The following is a 15516-nucleotide window of genomic DNA, read 5'->3' as shown; positions in this document are numbered from 1 at the left end:
ATATTGGATATTCAATATGTGTGTGCAATATTCATATTTCTATTAAACATAAAAATGGCATTGAATACGTAGCTTAGGAATCTCCCTTAGTTAAGCAACAATGCAGTTTACAATTGGAAGATACAAGATCAAACATAATGAATGTGTTAGACCTAGTATCATCAGCTATAGTAAATGTCATTTTGAACCTACAAAGATACATGTAAAATTTTAGAATATAAACGAATGTATTTTGCATTAATACACAATTTAACAAATACCTTAGTACAACAGTCTTGACCATTCTATTGCACTCTATGCAATAGAACCCATCGCAATTAAGGAGTACTCCCTTATTACATTTCTTGCATGTATTGTAAAACTGCTTTTCTATTAGTATTAATATCGACAACTGTGCCAAGAGTCACAACCCCGTCCTCCTACAATTATATTAGCATGTCATATTACACTGTAAACATCATACAAAATCCATATAATATTCATAATATATCTACAATATACACAACACCTACATGTTTACAATTTGATAGTTCTTCAATCTTAACCCTATTTGGCATTGTGAGTAAAGATTCACCAATGGACTGAAATTTTGGCCTAGTTAGTTGCTTTATATCTTCATCCAAGTGATTACCTGATGCCTCAAGACAAAAATAAAATAAGATTATATTCGTATAACTTGCTTATCAAAACCATAATTATAACATATGGCAATAGTATAAAACATACATAACATACCAAATCAAAGTTTGATAGTATGATAGACTCACCTAGAAACTAAAACTGAAGACCTTTAGAAATGAAGGTGTACAATGGAGAGCAACAAACACTTGTGAGCAATACATTGTGCTACTAAGCCTCATTATTTCTATGTAAGAATCAAAACATTTAGAGAGAATGCATATATAATGAATCAATATCATTCAGACACTCATGTGAGGTAATGTACTATTAAACTCCCTAACCTTAAACCACCATAATATGATAATACTTGGCTTTTGTAGTGCTTCCTATGTCAAATTTAGTATATCATCTCCAAAAGCCCCTAAAGAGAACAACTCACCTTGTTTTTCCTATAATGATAAGAATAGTATCAAAGTAATTTTGGTCATAGATACCAAAAATTAAAGTGTAAAAAAATAAGGTTTCAAGTATATTAATTGATGAAATTTGTGTTTATTAACTTTGCATCTTCTAGGCTTATTTCTATTCTGTTTTGTTTCCATCCTTGATCGACTCCTTCCAACTGTCCAATTCAGATAATCTTTCAATCACATCTATCATAAAAAAAGATACCATTAATCACATATGTTCATTAAAAAAATAGACCATTTAAGATTAAGATAGATAAAAATAGGTAATTTAAACTTGGTAATTGCCATACTTTTATTTGATGGTGGGTTTTTTTTCCTAGACACAATAAGATTTTTAATAAATAAAAAGGACTAAAATAGGACATTATCAAATAGAGTTTTTGAAGAACAAATTAAAAAAATTTAATACATACAATTAAGTAATTATCATTCGTGTCTCCCTATCTGCAATATCTAGAATATTAATAAAATTGAACCAAAATGATGGATAAAACCTGTCTCAAGCACAGCTTCACAGTAGTAGAGAACATGAAGCTAATCTTATAAGGATAATCGGTTGTCCGATATGATCCAAAGCACTAGAAGACCCCAAATTTTAAAATTTCATATATCTTAAAAGGATGCAACTATATTCAAAACGTCTCACAAAAGGTTTCCAAATAATTGCAAAGATCTGATTATCCTATGCTAGGTTGATTATTAGCGTAATACTTAATCATAAATCAATATGAATGCAAAAGACATAAACACTTACTCCAACATCCTGCAACACCAATTCAACACTATGGATTCTTTGAATGTATTTCTACTTAGCAATTTTCAGATATTAATCACTCTAATCATAATGTGCCGATCTTTTTTTGTTGCATTGATAGCACGAATAGCATAGATTTAAGAAGTAAAAAGCCATGGATAGCATGAAAAATAGTCGAAAGGAAATGAATTTAATGCAATTAATTAGAAGAGTAAGTCAGACGTAAAATTGTGAAATGTGCTATTAGCCTAACTATTAATTTATAATTGAATAAGGTTCATTTGGGAGGAATAATTAAGAGGTGATTTTTTTAAAAAAAAAATCAAGATGAAGTAGATATTTAAGGAATTTGAATTTTACCAAAATTAATATATGAATTTAAAAATATATATAATTTAAATTGTAATCCTAAATATATATATATATATATCATCTATGCATGCCTCCACACTCGGAATATGTGAGCATTAATCTTCATATATAATTGGGGAATATATAAGATCAGATTTCATACGTTAATTTTATTATAAATTATAATTTTTGAAATTCATGATGATAGATTAAATAGTAAAGAACATATTCTTTTTTTAAAATATTTAAACAGATATATACTAATTTAAATTTGATCTCATATACATATCTAAATATAAATACTCTAAAAATTATGACCTAAAATTTTGTCATCAATTTAGGTTAGATAGAGTATTTAAATAGATAGATATTAATTTAAATATATGCAGAATCAGAATTGAATTTCAAATAGATAAAAATAAATTTTTAAACACATATTTTATAAATTTTAAACAGATATATATAATTTAAATTTTAATCCGCATATATATATAGTATATAAACATGGGAAAAATTAATATATGAATTTAATATATGAGACCCAAAAAATTAAATAGAATAATATATATACCTTATCATCAATATTGTTTGAAATTCATGAGGATAGATTTAAATAGTAAAAATATAAATAGATATGTATTAATTTAATTTTAATCCTAATTATATATATATATATATATATGCCTGCCTCCACACTTGGAATTATGAGCGTCATATTTCTTATAATAATTGGGAATATATAATATCACATTTCATACATTAATTTTTATTATATTTATAATTTTTAAAATTTATGAGGATAGATTTAAATATTAAAGCACATACTCTTTTTTAAATATTTAACCAGATGCATATTAATTAAAATTTGTATCCCAATTTACATATCTGTATATAAATATCCTAAAAATTATGAACCTAAAATTTTGCTATCTATTTAGGTGGATAAAGTGTTTAAAATAGATAGATATTAATTTAAATATATGTACAATTAGATTTTAAATTTCAAATAGATAAAAAGGATTTTAAAACACATACTCTTTTTTATAAATATTAAACAGATATATAATCTAAATTTTAATCCTAATATATATATATATAATATAATAGATGTAGTATATATATACACGAGCATTAATTTTGGCTATATAATTGGAATATATTATGACAAATTTTATATATTAATAAAAATTATATTATTAATTTTTGAAATTCATGAGGATAGATTTAAAATAGTAAAGGACATATTCTTTTTTAAAATATTTAAACAGAATATATATATATATATCTGCATATAAATACCTTAAAAATTATAAACCTAAAATTTTGTCATATATTTAGATTGGATAGAATTATTAAATAGATAAATATTAATTTAAATTTAAATATAATCAGATTTGAATTTCAAATAGATAAAAATAGATTTTTGTATATATCTAAAAATTAATAATTCATTCTGCACTTATCTCTAAACTTGAATAATATATTTTATATTTTTTAAAAAATAATAAAATATTCCTAACCTGACCCCCCAAATTTAACTCCAAAGCATAGAATAGCACGAAAGGCATCCCGAAGCACAAAATTGCGACAAACCTAAAACTGAACACGTGACATTCTCTTATAACCTTAAAACCTACTTTTATATATATAATAATATTAGTGTATACAATAAATATTTGACTTAAATCATATGCTAAAATTTCATCCCAATTAAAGTTACCTTATTAATCGTTTCAAAGATTTTTTTAAAAACATTTTTAATAAAAAAATTTTATTTTATATTAAAGAATAAAGATGTTTTGTTCATTTCTAACTTTTCAAAGCCAAAAATTTAGTTTATGAATTTGTTATGACAAATATGATTGTAAGACTGTCTGGTAATATTATGAAAGAATAAATTCAATATAATTGTATCAATTATTACATATAGTAATTTAAAGCAACAAATGTGAAAAAAACTGCATAAAAAATTCATACAATTAAATTAAAGATATTCATATAATAACAAATGTAAACTAAAAATATTTTTTTGTAACTATATGTTTATTTTGTAAAACTGTACATACGCATAGACTGGATACTATGCGTTGCACGAATTTGATATAGAAAAAAATTGAAGAAATAGTAAAGATGATTATATTTACAAAATTTTAATGTAAATAATAATGTTCTCTTGTTAGGAAAAATGAAAATGTGTTCACACACACACAAAAATTTAAAATAAAAAAAGAACTTTGCTTTTTTAAAAAAATGTTATAAAATTTCTCAAAAGAAACGTGCTATCATAAATACTCCAATTTTTTTTTTTTTTTGAGCAAACTCCAATTTTGTTAATTTGAGAGCAATATCAAATAGTTTGTAAGTAGTACATATATAATTTAAAACATATTAAAAAATATATATATATATATGTGATAATCAGACTGAAATGTCTAATAGAAAAAATTATATAGGTAAGTTAAATATGATAGATTTAAAAAATAAAAAAATCTTGCAAATGACATTGATAAAACTAAAAATTTAAGAATTAAATTTCAAATGGACAATAAAAAATGTAAGAATAAACTAAATGAAAATTATAATTTTCCAACTAAAATATCGAACTTTATATATAATTAAGTAGAAGAGCAAAAAAGAATAATAAACTTAAAAATTGCCTCAGGTACATTAAATATATAAAAAAATTAGTAAGTTAATTATGTAGAAGAGCAATAAAGATTACGGGGTTTTTTCTTTTTGTTTTTTTTTTTTTGGCGCTATCCAAGCACTTGTGGTTAATGCAAGAATGCGTCTTTGGTACACATTGTACCCATTAAGTAAGAAAAGCGTACTAAGAGGCTGCAACCGAAAAAAAATAAAAATGAACATCTAAATTAAATTAAATCAATCTCACAAATAAACATTAAACAAATTGATGTTCATAGTATTCTTCAAATTGATGAAATATATAAAAAAAAATTGATGTGCATTTGGATGATATGTGTATAATCTCCTTCCAAAAAGAAACACATGAAATGGAATCAACACTCCTAGAATCGGTAATTCAAACCAAATTTGATGGATTAGCATGAATTCATTTGAAAAGAATTAAAGTTGAGCTTGATTATATGGATTTTTTTAAAGAAGATAGGGATACTTTAAGATCGATCAGAATAAGTTGGCCTGAATTGAGCTCAACCTAAATAAGTTCAACTAATAGAATTTGATGCTCTATGCATATATAGAGTTATAATATTGATCAAGCCTGACGGTCTAACCCAAACTTGATCAAAAAAAGTTAAGATCAAACTTAATTATATGATTTTTTTTAAAGAGGGTATGATTCTTTAAACTTAACTCAAATCGACCCCAATTTAAATAAGTCCGCCTCACCTAAATTACTGGCTCAAATCACTTCTTCCATATCTATCCGCAGTTCGTGCAAGCATCTTTGGTGATCAAACATTGAACAAAAGCCAACAAATAGAAAAACAAAGTGCTTAATTGATCACCTAAATGGCAAGAGGAAAATAGAATAATAGAAAGATAAGATTTTTGAGAGAAAAAATTAGCCGATGGTTATTCCACATTTCGTTGCTAACTCTACCTACAAATAGGATTGATTTCTGTGCTTATCACTAATGATGAAATCTAAACTATTTAGATTTTGATCTACATGGTCTAAATTTAAAGTATTATTATATATTTTTATTTTATATTTATTAAAATAAAAATTATAAAAATAATTTTAATAAATTTTTTATTTTTAATATGATCAAGATTTAATTTGTAAGGCTCAATTTAATATTAAGAGTTTTATAATTGATACATATTGACTATTCAGATGTACTCTACACCATTTGTATTAACACCAGATTAGATCTGGACCGTACAAAATACATATGGATAGTCAATATGCATCAATTATAAAACTCTTAATACTAAATTGAGCCCTCTAAATTAAATTTAGATCATATTAAAAATAAAAAATTACTAAAATTATTTTATAATTTTTATAAATTTTTATTTTAATAAATATAAAATATAATAGTGCTTAAAATTTAGATAGCGTAGCATCAAGCACCATGGTGACCATCATACGCTGAGCACTGAAACGAATTCCACCAGCAGACATCTCCTATTGCAAGGATTAAACTAATATCAATAAATATTAGAGATTTCTCATTTCTAAAAGGTTGGAGTCGTAGAGTCGGGAATAAAAGTCAGATTTAAAAATCTTGTTCAAATAAGGATTCAAGCTTTAAAAATTAATTTTTTTAGAGTAATCTTAATTTTTTTAAAGTAATTAGGTTTGAGGGCCTGACCTTAATAAACCCTGTAAAAAAAAGCTCAAGCCCAGACAACCCTTCATGCCCTGATAATTTGGTTATCTCTCTCTCTCTCTCTCTCTCTCTCTCTCTCACACACACACACACACACACACTTACTTTTGACTAATAATGATACAATTTGATTAATATTTATTATAAGTGATGAAGAAGAAGTTTCAGAAATAATTTACATTTGATCTTCACTTTCATCTTCAATAAGTGGACCTACATTTAAGAGATTTAATATTTTATTTTTAGATGATGATGAGAAAAATTTAAATTTATATTAATGAATAATTTAATCTTCATCTTGAATTTAAAATTTTACATCTTTGTTGAATTTTATGTGAGATTTAATTTGTTTTATGTTGAATTTTAGAATATTTTATTTAAATTAAAATGTTAGATTGTTTAAAAAAAAGGCTTAAAAACTTGACCTTAAACCTTATAAATAAGGGCCGGATTTTAGAATTAAATTAAATTTTAAATAATCAAGTTTTAAAGCTTAAGTCTTTAAAGATCAAGCTCAGAAGGGCAAAGTCTATAAGAATTGGGCTCGCCCTCATTCTCACTTTTAGGTAGAGGTAGCTAGGGTTTAAACGGGCCAACCCTAATAAACTCGATTATATGTTAGGGTTTCCTTTTATGAGACCCAACCGTAGTTTTTAGGGCTAAAAGGCCGGCCCTCAGAGCCTCGGCCCTATTTTTTTTATTTTTTTAATTTAAAATTATAAAAAATATATTTATAATCATAAAAAAGTTATTATACATAAAATTAAGTTTAAAAAAATAAATTTAAATCAATTTACACCACAACAGTAAAAAAACTTAAACATTTAGGTCTAATATCAAATAACAACATCAAAGTTAATATCAATAAAAATTAAACTTAGCTAATATTTTCAACTAAATTTTAATAAATGAATGAGGGATGGATGAATGCATTTAATATGTTCATTTATTTCAGTTATATATTTAATCTTTTATTTTTTTATATTATAATTTTTTAAAAAAATAATAAAAAAGTTTAAAAAGGCTGGCTCTTTTAAACTTAAATTACCATTTTTTTTTAAAAATAACGGCCCAACCTTAATTATTTTCGAGCTTAAAAAAATTAGCCCAACAGATTTGATCCTAATCAACAGTTCTAGTCACATCCATGGCGGGCCTAGCGATTAATGCTTGAATGCATGGAACATTCAGACCTACCGGGCATTTGGACGTTTGTTTCTGGATATATGGATCCTTTTTTTTTTTTTTTACTTTTTTTTTTCATAGGTTTGAAAAAGCAAAGTTGGTTTGAAAATTGGAGATATTTCATTATACCCTATGAGATGTACGGGAGAATTATCTTTAGTTTGATGGCAGGTGGGGAGAGAAAAGATATTTAATAAAAAAATGACGTAAGAAAAGAATAGAAAAAAATAATTAAAAACTTTTCAACCTCATTTCTCTACTTATTTTTTTAAATAAACATTATCTCCTAAGCGGCGTGCCCAGAGACAGACTAGCCTTAGGAGTTGAGGGGGCCAAATATGAATGTATGTATATATATTGTAAATTTAATTTTATTATATTATCTATAATTAATTTCTTAAAACTAATTTACAACTTAGAAATATCATTAAATGATAACTATGTATGATAGTATTTCAAAATACAAAATGTCACCATACATCTAATATATTATTTTCAAGAAAAATTTTATACAGAATATGTGTGTGAGTGAGTGTTTATATTTTCAATTAATTTTCATATGTTATTACAAATTGATGATCTAAAAAAATATAATTGATCTTCAAATTTTATAAAATTATAAATAAATATTTAAACATTGAAAGTATATGTTAAACATAATATTTATAAAATTTTATGTCATTATTTTTAATAATTTTATTTTTAAAATAGAGTATATATTTAATTTTTATCTTTTATTTCTCTATCATTATTAATGTCAAAATTTATTTATATTTACATCTTATTAATATTAATTTTCAATTTAATAAAAAATAGGATAAAAATTTAATAATATAACTTATAAATAAAACAAAAAAAATAATGTATTATCTTATAAATAAAATAAAAATAATATTACATAAGCGTATATACATTGCATCTAAATGACCCATTATGAGAAAATGACCATTGGGTGTTGTGTTCGTCATGTTATTGTACATAATTCCACAGCCACATGGTCCCATGACACTGACTTAATCACAAAAATGTGAGGCACCAAACATTTTAGGTAGGGGTGTTCAGTCTAGATCCATTCCGACTGGCTCGATATCGTTTCGATTATATCAGGACGGGTCTTGTCCCGGCCTGAAAATAATCGGGACGGACTTTACGGGACGAACAGGAAAGGAGTTCGGGACGGGACGGGACATGGAATTACCATCGAGACGTCCCGTCCCGTCCCGAATATTATATATATTATTTTTTATTTTAAATATATTAATTATATTAATATAATTTATACTTATATTAATTATATCAATTATAATTTTAATACTTGCAATTCTTATTTAAAACTAAAGTTTTTTTATATTGATAATTTTAATGGCATGGAGTAAACATGGCGATATCTTTCTTTATAATATATTAATTATATTAATATAATTTATACTTATATAATTATATCAATTATAATTTTAATACTTGCAATTCTTATTTAAAACTAAAGTTTTTTTATATTGATAATTTTAATAGCATGGAGTAAACATGGCGATATCTTTTTTTATAATATATTAATTATATTAATATAATTTATTCTTATATCTATCTATTTAATAACTTTTATTTATAACATATTTCTTACTTATTTTTGGAAGAGTAATTAGCTTAGTACATCTTCATTAAAGTAGAAGAACAATGATTTGATGTTGTCTTTGACTTGCCTGTTGTTGCTAATCTTATAGCATAAAGATCACTTATATTTATTATTATAATATGTAGTTGTGATTAATATAATTCAATAACTAATTTTAAATTATTATTATTTATGTGCTTGTGTTGTTTTGATTTTAAATTTAACAAATTATATGATTTAAAATTTTAATGAATGTTATTGTCCAGATCTTTTTTCGATATTATTTCATTTATCAGGATGACGGGACGTCCCGATCTTGTCCCGGTCTCGTCCCGACTCTTAACGGGACGGGACACGGGACCAAAATTCAGTCCCGATCTTTTTTTCGGGATGAGACACGGGATGGGGTGTCTCGGTCTCGTCCCGTCCCGTGAACACCCCTAATTTTAGGCCCCACAGGTTAGTTTACTTGTTACGGTGATATGTGAATAAAAGACAGACCGAAATAATTTGCCATTCTTTTCAAATTTATTAATTTAATTTAATCATAACTAATGGATCCAACCATGGCATGATCTTCAACTGCAAATCAGTCTCTCACGATTAGTTTAATGTTAATGATAGTCTTGTTGTTTCCATTCTTAGTTTGTCTTTTAACATCATGTTTTTGTTTTTGTTATTTTTGGGTAATAACAGTGTCACTTCTAGTTCTACTTATATATATATATATATACACACATTTAAATGTTTAATTATTCATGAGAACTTTATTAAAATTAAAAAAAAATATAATTTTAAATTTATGTACTTTGCTTATATTTTAATATTAATCCTTACTTTTTTTCAGCATTTTAAATTTTTATACTTTTATTTTTTAATATTTTAAATCACTCCATAAGTAAAGTGTAGGAATTTTGAAGAGAATTAAAATATTAAAAAATAAAAATTTAAAAATTTAAAATATTAAAAAAATACGAGAATTAATAGTAAAATATAAGTAAAATAAAAGAATTTAAAATTATATTTTTTTAATAAAAATTGACAAGGGGTGCACTAAATTCCAAAAAGTTGGTCGGTAATTAACGGCAGTCAAGAACGTAATAGTAATACTTTGTGATGGCCCTCGTTTTGAATTTGATGATGGCCACACGTGCTTCATGACCTTGCTTCAAACACCGAAATAATTCAAAGAATGGTAGTTAGGTTTTAAAATATTAAATTAATAATAATTAAATTTTTAATAATTTTTTTAAAAATAAATTAAAAATATCAATTGCATAATTATAAATTTAAAAATTTTAATTATAAATAAATATTTAAATATCAAATGTAATTCTTAAACTATAAGAGAAATTTTTGCTTGTAATTGTTTAAATTGATACTTATACTTTTTTTTAAATTTTGTCAAGAACCTAACTATCATTCTTTCCAAAAAAATGTCCTGCAAATATAACATAGTTAATGACTTTGAGATGGCTAAATAATAAAATAATTATGTATTTATATATATATACATGGTAAAAATGAAATTAATCTATCTATATACTGAATGATTGGTCATATATATATAATATTTTATTTTCCACTGGATAATTATTGAACCCAAAGAAAATCAATCAAGAAATTATGTATATTATTGAAAATCAATCAAACAAATATTGGTTTAGTTGGTAAGGATTTGTCCTATGACTCACAAAATTATAAGATCAAAATATTTTTTGAACCTAGAAGCATATACTGGTCCTGATGAAGCTCTGACATCCAATTCATCTAAAAATTTTATTTAAAAAGGGTTGAGTTTTTAAAAGGGGAGCCTAAATCCTTATGGTACAATAAACTAATATTTAAATCTCTATTAGGAGAGATGATTATATTTAAAGTTTACTTTATCTTGAATAAGATTGCAACCTCCAAAGTATTGAAACTAACAACTAAGCCAAGTTGGAATGAACTTCTCTTTAATTTGTCATTTATTTTTTTTAAAAAAAATCCCAGAATTTAGATGTGCGTACATAAATAGAGCTGCTAGTCCAAGCATAAGAGTTGTGCAAGCCATACCTAAATTAACTAAAGTCTCAGTCTGTCATTGTAAGTATCACACCACCATGGATCTTCTTCCTCCTTCTTACAGTGTTGTTGAATCAAAATGGGCGCTTTCGTATGTGCTGGTGGCCATCATTGTTAGCTCAGTATTATTCATTGAAAAGCAGAGAAGAAGAAGCAGCAGTGATAATGATGATGAGCTTAAGAAGGAGAAAGCACCAGAAGCCAAAGGAGGATTGCCTCTGATAGGTCATCTTCACCTTCTGGGTGGTCCTGTCCCAGTTTTTAGGACTCTCTCATCCATGGCTGAATCCCACGGGCCCATCTTCTCTCTCAGGCTCGGCTTCCACACCACCTTGATCGTCTCTAGCAGAGAACTCGCCAGAGAATGCCTCACTACCATCGACAAGGTCTTCGCCAGCAGACCTAACATCGCCGCAGGTAACTCTTTCACTTTTATCCTAACTCTTCAGTTTACAAACTCGTGAATAACTGCGATCAATGGGCAGGAAGGTACATGGGATACAACAATGCGTTCTTTGCTCTGGCACCGTATGGAGAGTACTGGAGAGAGATGAGGAAGATTGCCACGCTGGAGCTGCTTTCATCTCACAGGCTTCAGCAGCTGAAGCATGTGAGAGACTCTGAGATACTATGTCTGGTCAAGGATTTGTTCTCAACCCACCGACACAAATTAAGGAATCTCAGTGACATGGTTGAAGTGCCTATGAGTCAGCTCCTGGAGCACCTGACCTTCAATATCATCGTCCGCATTATTGCTGGCAAGAGATTCTCAGGTAATTATTTAATTACTAATTCATTAGCATTCTATTCCTTATCATCATCATCGTGACTGGTTGATGTTCATCATGATCAGGGGACGAGAAAGACCTTAGCGATGAAGAAAACGAGGGGGGGATATTGAAGAGGGCGGTGAGGGAGGCAACGTATCTGAGCGGAGTGTTCGTGGAAGCCGACGGATTGCCATTAACGAGCATGAGCAAGTGGGTGGATTTTCAGGGACATGTGAGGGCCATGAAGAAGACAGCCATGGACATCGACTCTGTGCTTCACGAGTGGCTCCACCAGCACCTGCTCAAGCGAACAAACCATGCCGGTGAAGACTTCTCTGAAACCGATTTCATGGACATCCTGATCTCCACCTTCTCCGATCCCGATGAACGCATTTGTGGCCATCCACGCGACGTCGTTATCAAGGCCACAGCTCTGGTATGGACGTCCTGTCTTTATTCATTATAATTTTCCAAATACAGTGTTGGGAATGTGTCAAATCCTTGTTGGGAATACGGCAAATGCCATGCTATCAATATATATATATATATATATATATATGTATTTCATGAATTTTTTAAAAAATTATCTTAAAAAAAAGAAAGAAAATTTTATGTTTTATAAAAATAATAAAATAAAAAATAAAAGATTTTATAAAAATATATCAATTTCAATTTTAAAAAATTCGTTCCCATATATATATATATATATATATATATAATATGGGGATTCTTCATGGGGAAAAACTGACTTATGTGGGGAATATTCGTGTAGTGCTACATCTTGCTGTCTCCTTCCAAAACACACACACACACACACACACACACACACACACACACACACACACACACACAGCCTCTGAGCCTATTTATAAAAAAACCTTATAATTAAATAGCTTTGGAGGTAGTGTAAAATATATCCAAGGCTTTTCTTTCAATATTCTCATATTTGTCAATAGTAAATCCTAACAGGTTTCATGTTTTGCATCCAAAAAAGGAAATAAATAGTATGTGTTAATTACCTATACGACAATCATGTTGATATAATACTACCTCTCTTTTAAATTATAAGAAACTTTAGGGGTGGATTTGACATCCCAAATATAAGACATTTTTTAAAAAAATTAAAATTTTATTAAATAATTTTATTTTAATATTATGCTTTCTCTCTTTATTTAATTTTCATGTATATCTATTTTTAATATATTAAATAAAGGTTGTTAAATATATTTAATGAAATTTATTAATACGTAAAATTTTATTTAAAAATGCCTTATAATTAGGGATTAAGAAAGTACTATACAACTATATTCACATGATGTGCAAGAAAGTGAAAACTTCCACGGATTCACAATATAATTACAAGTTATAACTAAATATTTCAACCAGCGTTTATATTTTATATCCACAGAAACAATTATTATTTTTTGAATTTACATTAAATATTGGTTTCAATAATAGAGTTTTTGGTTATTTTTTTCCCCCTTGTGGCCTTGCGAGAAAAGTTAGGAATTAAGTAAGGTCCATGGGTAATGACTGTCCATTTCAAAAATGAAATGATGAACTGTTCTGTCTTTTCAAACAGCTTGACTATTATTTTTTTGAAAAAAAAAATATAAAACTTATAAAAATGTTATTCACGCGAATTTCGTTCGTTTGAATAAACCACTCTTAACAGTTAAAATTTTTCAAAAAAACTGTATTTAATTTTTAATTTTAATATTTAAATTCTATTAAAATTTATAAAAAATATTTAAAAAGAAAAAATAGTTACACAAATTATCATTAATGATTAGATTAGAATTTTCTTTTAGCAACACAAATCAACATGTATAGATGATAGATCTCAAAAAATAAAAAATAAATATAGGTGGTATATATTAACAGTAAACTGTTTTAGTGGCAACGTTACTTTCATTTTTAGAAAACATATCAGGCTTGATTTGACATTGAGATTTGTTTGTGTGCACGTTTAAATTGATTATATTGTATCCAAACGGCCATATAGTTTACCACTATAATATAGTAACACAACAATAATAATAAACTTTGAATTACCACATGCAATAATGGCTAATTAATGGCGGCGGCTTCTTGTTCTTGGTAGACTCTGATCCTTACAGGCACAGGAAGCACAGCAATAACCCTAACATGGGCACTGTCTTTGCTCCTAAACCATCCACGTGTCCTAAAAAAAGCACAAGACGAGCTCGACAGCAACGTAGGGACACACAAATGGGTACAAGAATCTGACATGAAGCAGCTTCAGTACCTTCAAGCCAACATCAAAGAGACACTTCGTCTCTATCCTCCAGCTCCATTAACTGGAATCAGAGAGGCCATGGAAGACTGCTTCGTGGGAGGCTACTACGTCCCCAAGGGGACTCGTCTTCTCATCAACATCTGGAAGCTTCACAGGGACCCACAAGTGTGGACCAACCCTGACGAGTTCGTGCCTGAGAGATTCATGGAGGATCATAAGGATCTGGATTTTAAGGGACAGAACATTGAGTACATTCCGTTCAGTTCAGGAAGAAGGTCGTGCCCAGCCGCCAACTTTGGGATTCAAGTTGTGAGCTTGACGCTGGCTCGGTTGCTTCAAGGGTTTGATCTGTCGACGACGACCAAGGATGGTGTTGCAGTGGAGATGAGCGAAGGCTTAGGGGTTGCCTTGCCTAAGCTTAATCCACTTCGAGTTATGATCAAGCCTCGTCTTTCGTTTGAGCTTTATCAGCAACTCTGAATATATATATATATATATATATATATGCATGCATCATGCATGGCATAAGGACTCCAGCTTACATAAGTAGATAAAATAAATAGCTCACCCGCTTAGCTGGTGGAGCTAATTAATTGAGTCAAGGGTAGTAATTGTGCGTGTGATTGGATATTTATGCTGTTTGGTTATAAATTTTTCCTTAAACTTATGGTATTAAAAAGCAAACTGATTATTAAACCAGTTAACATACTGATTCAGAGTCAAGATAATCAATGGTTAAAACTGTAATCAAAATATGATTAGATTAATCATGATCAAACAAAACATTTTGTTGAATTTGTCAAGGGACTAGTTTAACCGGGTGAGTTAGCCTGATTTTCAATATTATGCTTTCAATGAAAAAATAACTTTAGACCTTTCTGTGATATGAAAAAACATAAAATGTAGGGATAATGTAACTTTTAATCACTTAAATTTAGAAAAGTTATTGATTTAGTCTCTTAATTTTAATTTTTATCATTCCTTTCTTTAACATTTGCAAATTAGTGCTCTAATTAAGTTTTACAATACAAATTAACCTAAAAAACTGATGAGTAAATTAGGTTATTGATGTGGAATAGAGTTGATTAATCAACACACGTAAGT

General features: G+C 27.7%; 1 protein-coding gene across 2 annotated transcripts; it reads left to right on the top strand.

The window, feature by feature from the left end:
• The first annotated feature begins 11361 nt into the window (after nucleotides 1-11361).
• On the top strand, nucleotides 11362-15079 carry LOC129288948 (dimethylnonatriene synthase-like). 2 transcript variants are annotated; one of them, XM_054925766.1, is made up of 4 exons: nucleotides 11362-11799; nucleotides 11868-12155; nucleotides 12248-12588; nucleotides 14257-15079. In XM_054925766.1, exons 1-4 carry the CDS (start codon nucleotides 11421-11423, stop codon nucleotides 14890-14892), a joined length of 1644 nt encoding a protein of 547 aa, XP_054781741.1. In that variant the 5' UTR covers nucleotides 11362-11420; the 3' UTR covers nucleotides 14893-15079. The 2 variants fall into 2 exon arrangements, with proteins under 2 accessions (XP_054781741.1, XP_054781740.1); XM_054925765.1 differs by having other exon boundaries at nucleotides 12236-12588.
• Nucleotides 15080-15516: the final 437 nt, after the last annotated feature.

Source organism: Prosopis cineraria, unplaced genomic scaffold (assembly GCF_029017545.1).
Source record: "Prosopis cineraria cultivar Desert tree isolate PC_DT_omini unplaced genomic scaffold, ASM2901754v1 PC12, whole genome shotgun sequence".
NCBI classification, from domain to species: domain Eukaryota; kingdom Viridiplantae; phylum Streptophyta; class Magnoliopsida; order Fabales; family Fabaceae; genus Prosopis; species Prosopis cineraria.
This window is presented reverse-complemented; position numbering and strand designations above follow the sequence as displayed.

Coding starts and splice junctions, on each gene's coding strand:
- LOC129288948 (XM_054925765.1), top strand. CDS start 11,421: ATGGATCTTCTTCCTCCTTCTTACAGTGTTGTTGAATCAAAATGGGCG. Junction 11,800..11,867: donor CAGACCTAACATCGCCGCAG/GTAACTCTTTCA, acceptor ATCAATGGGCAG/GAAGGTACATGGGATACAAC. Junction 12,589..14,256: donor TTATCAAGGCCACAGCTCTG/GTATGGACGTCC, acceptor TGTTCTTGGTAG/ACTCTGATCCTTACAGGCAC.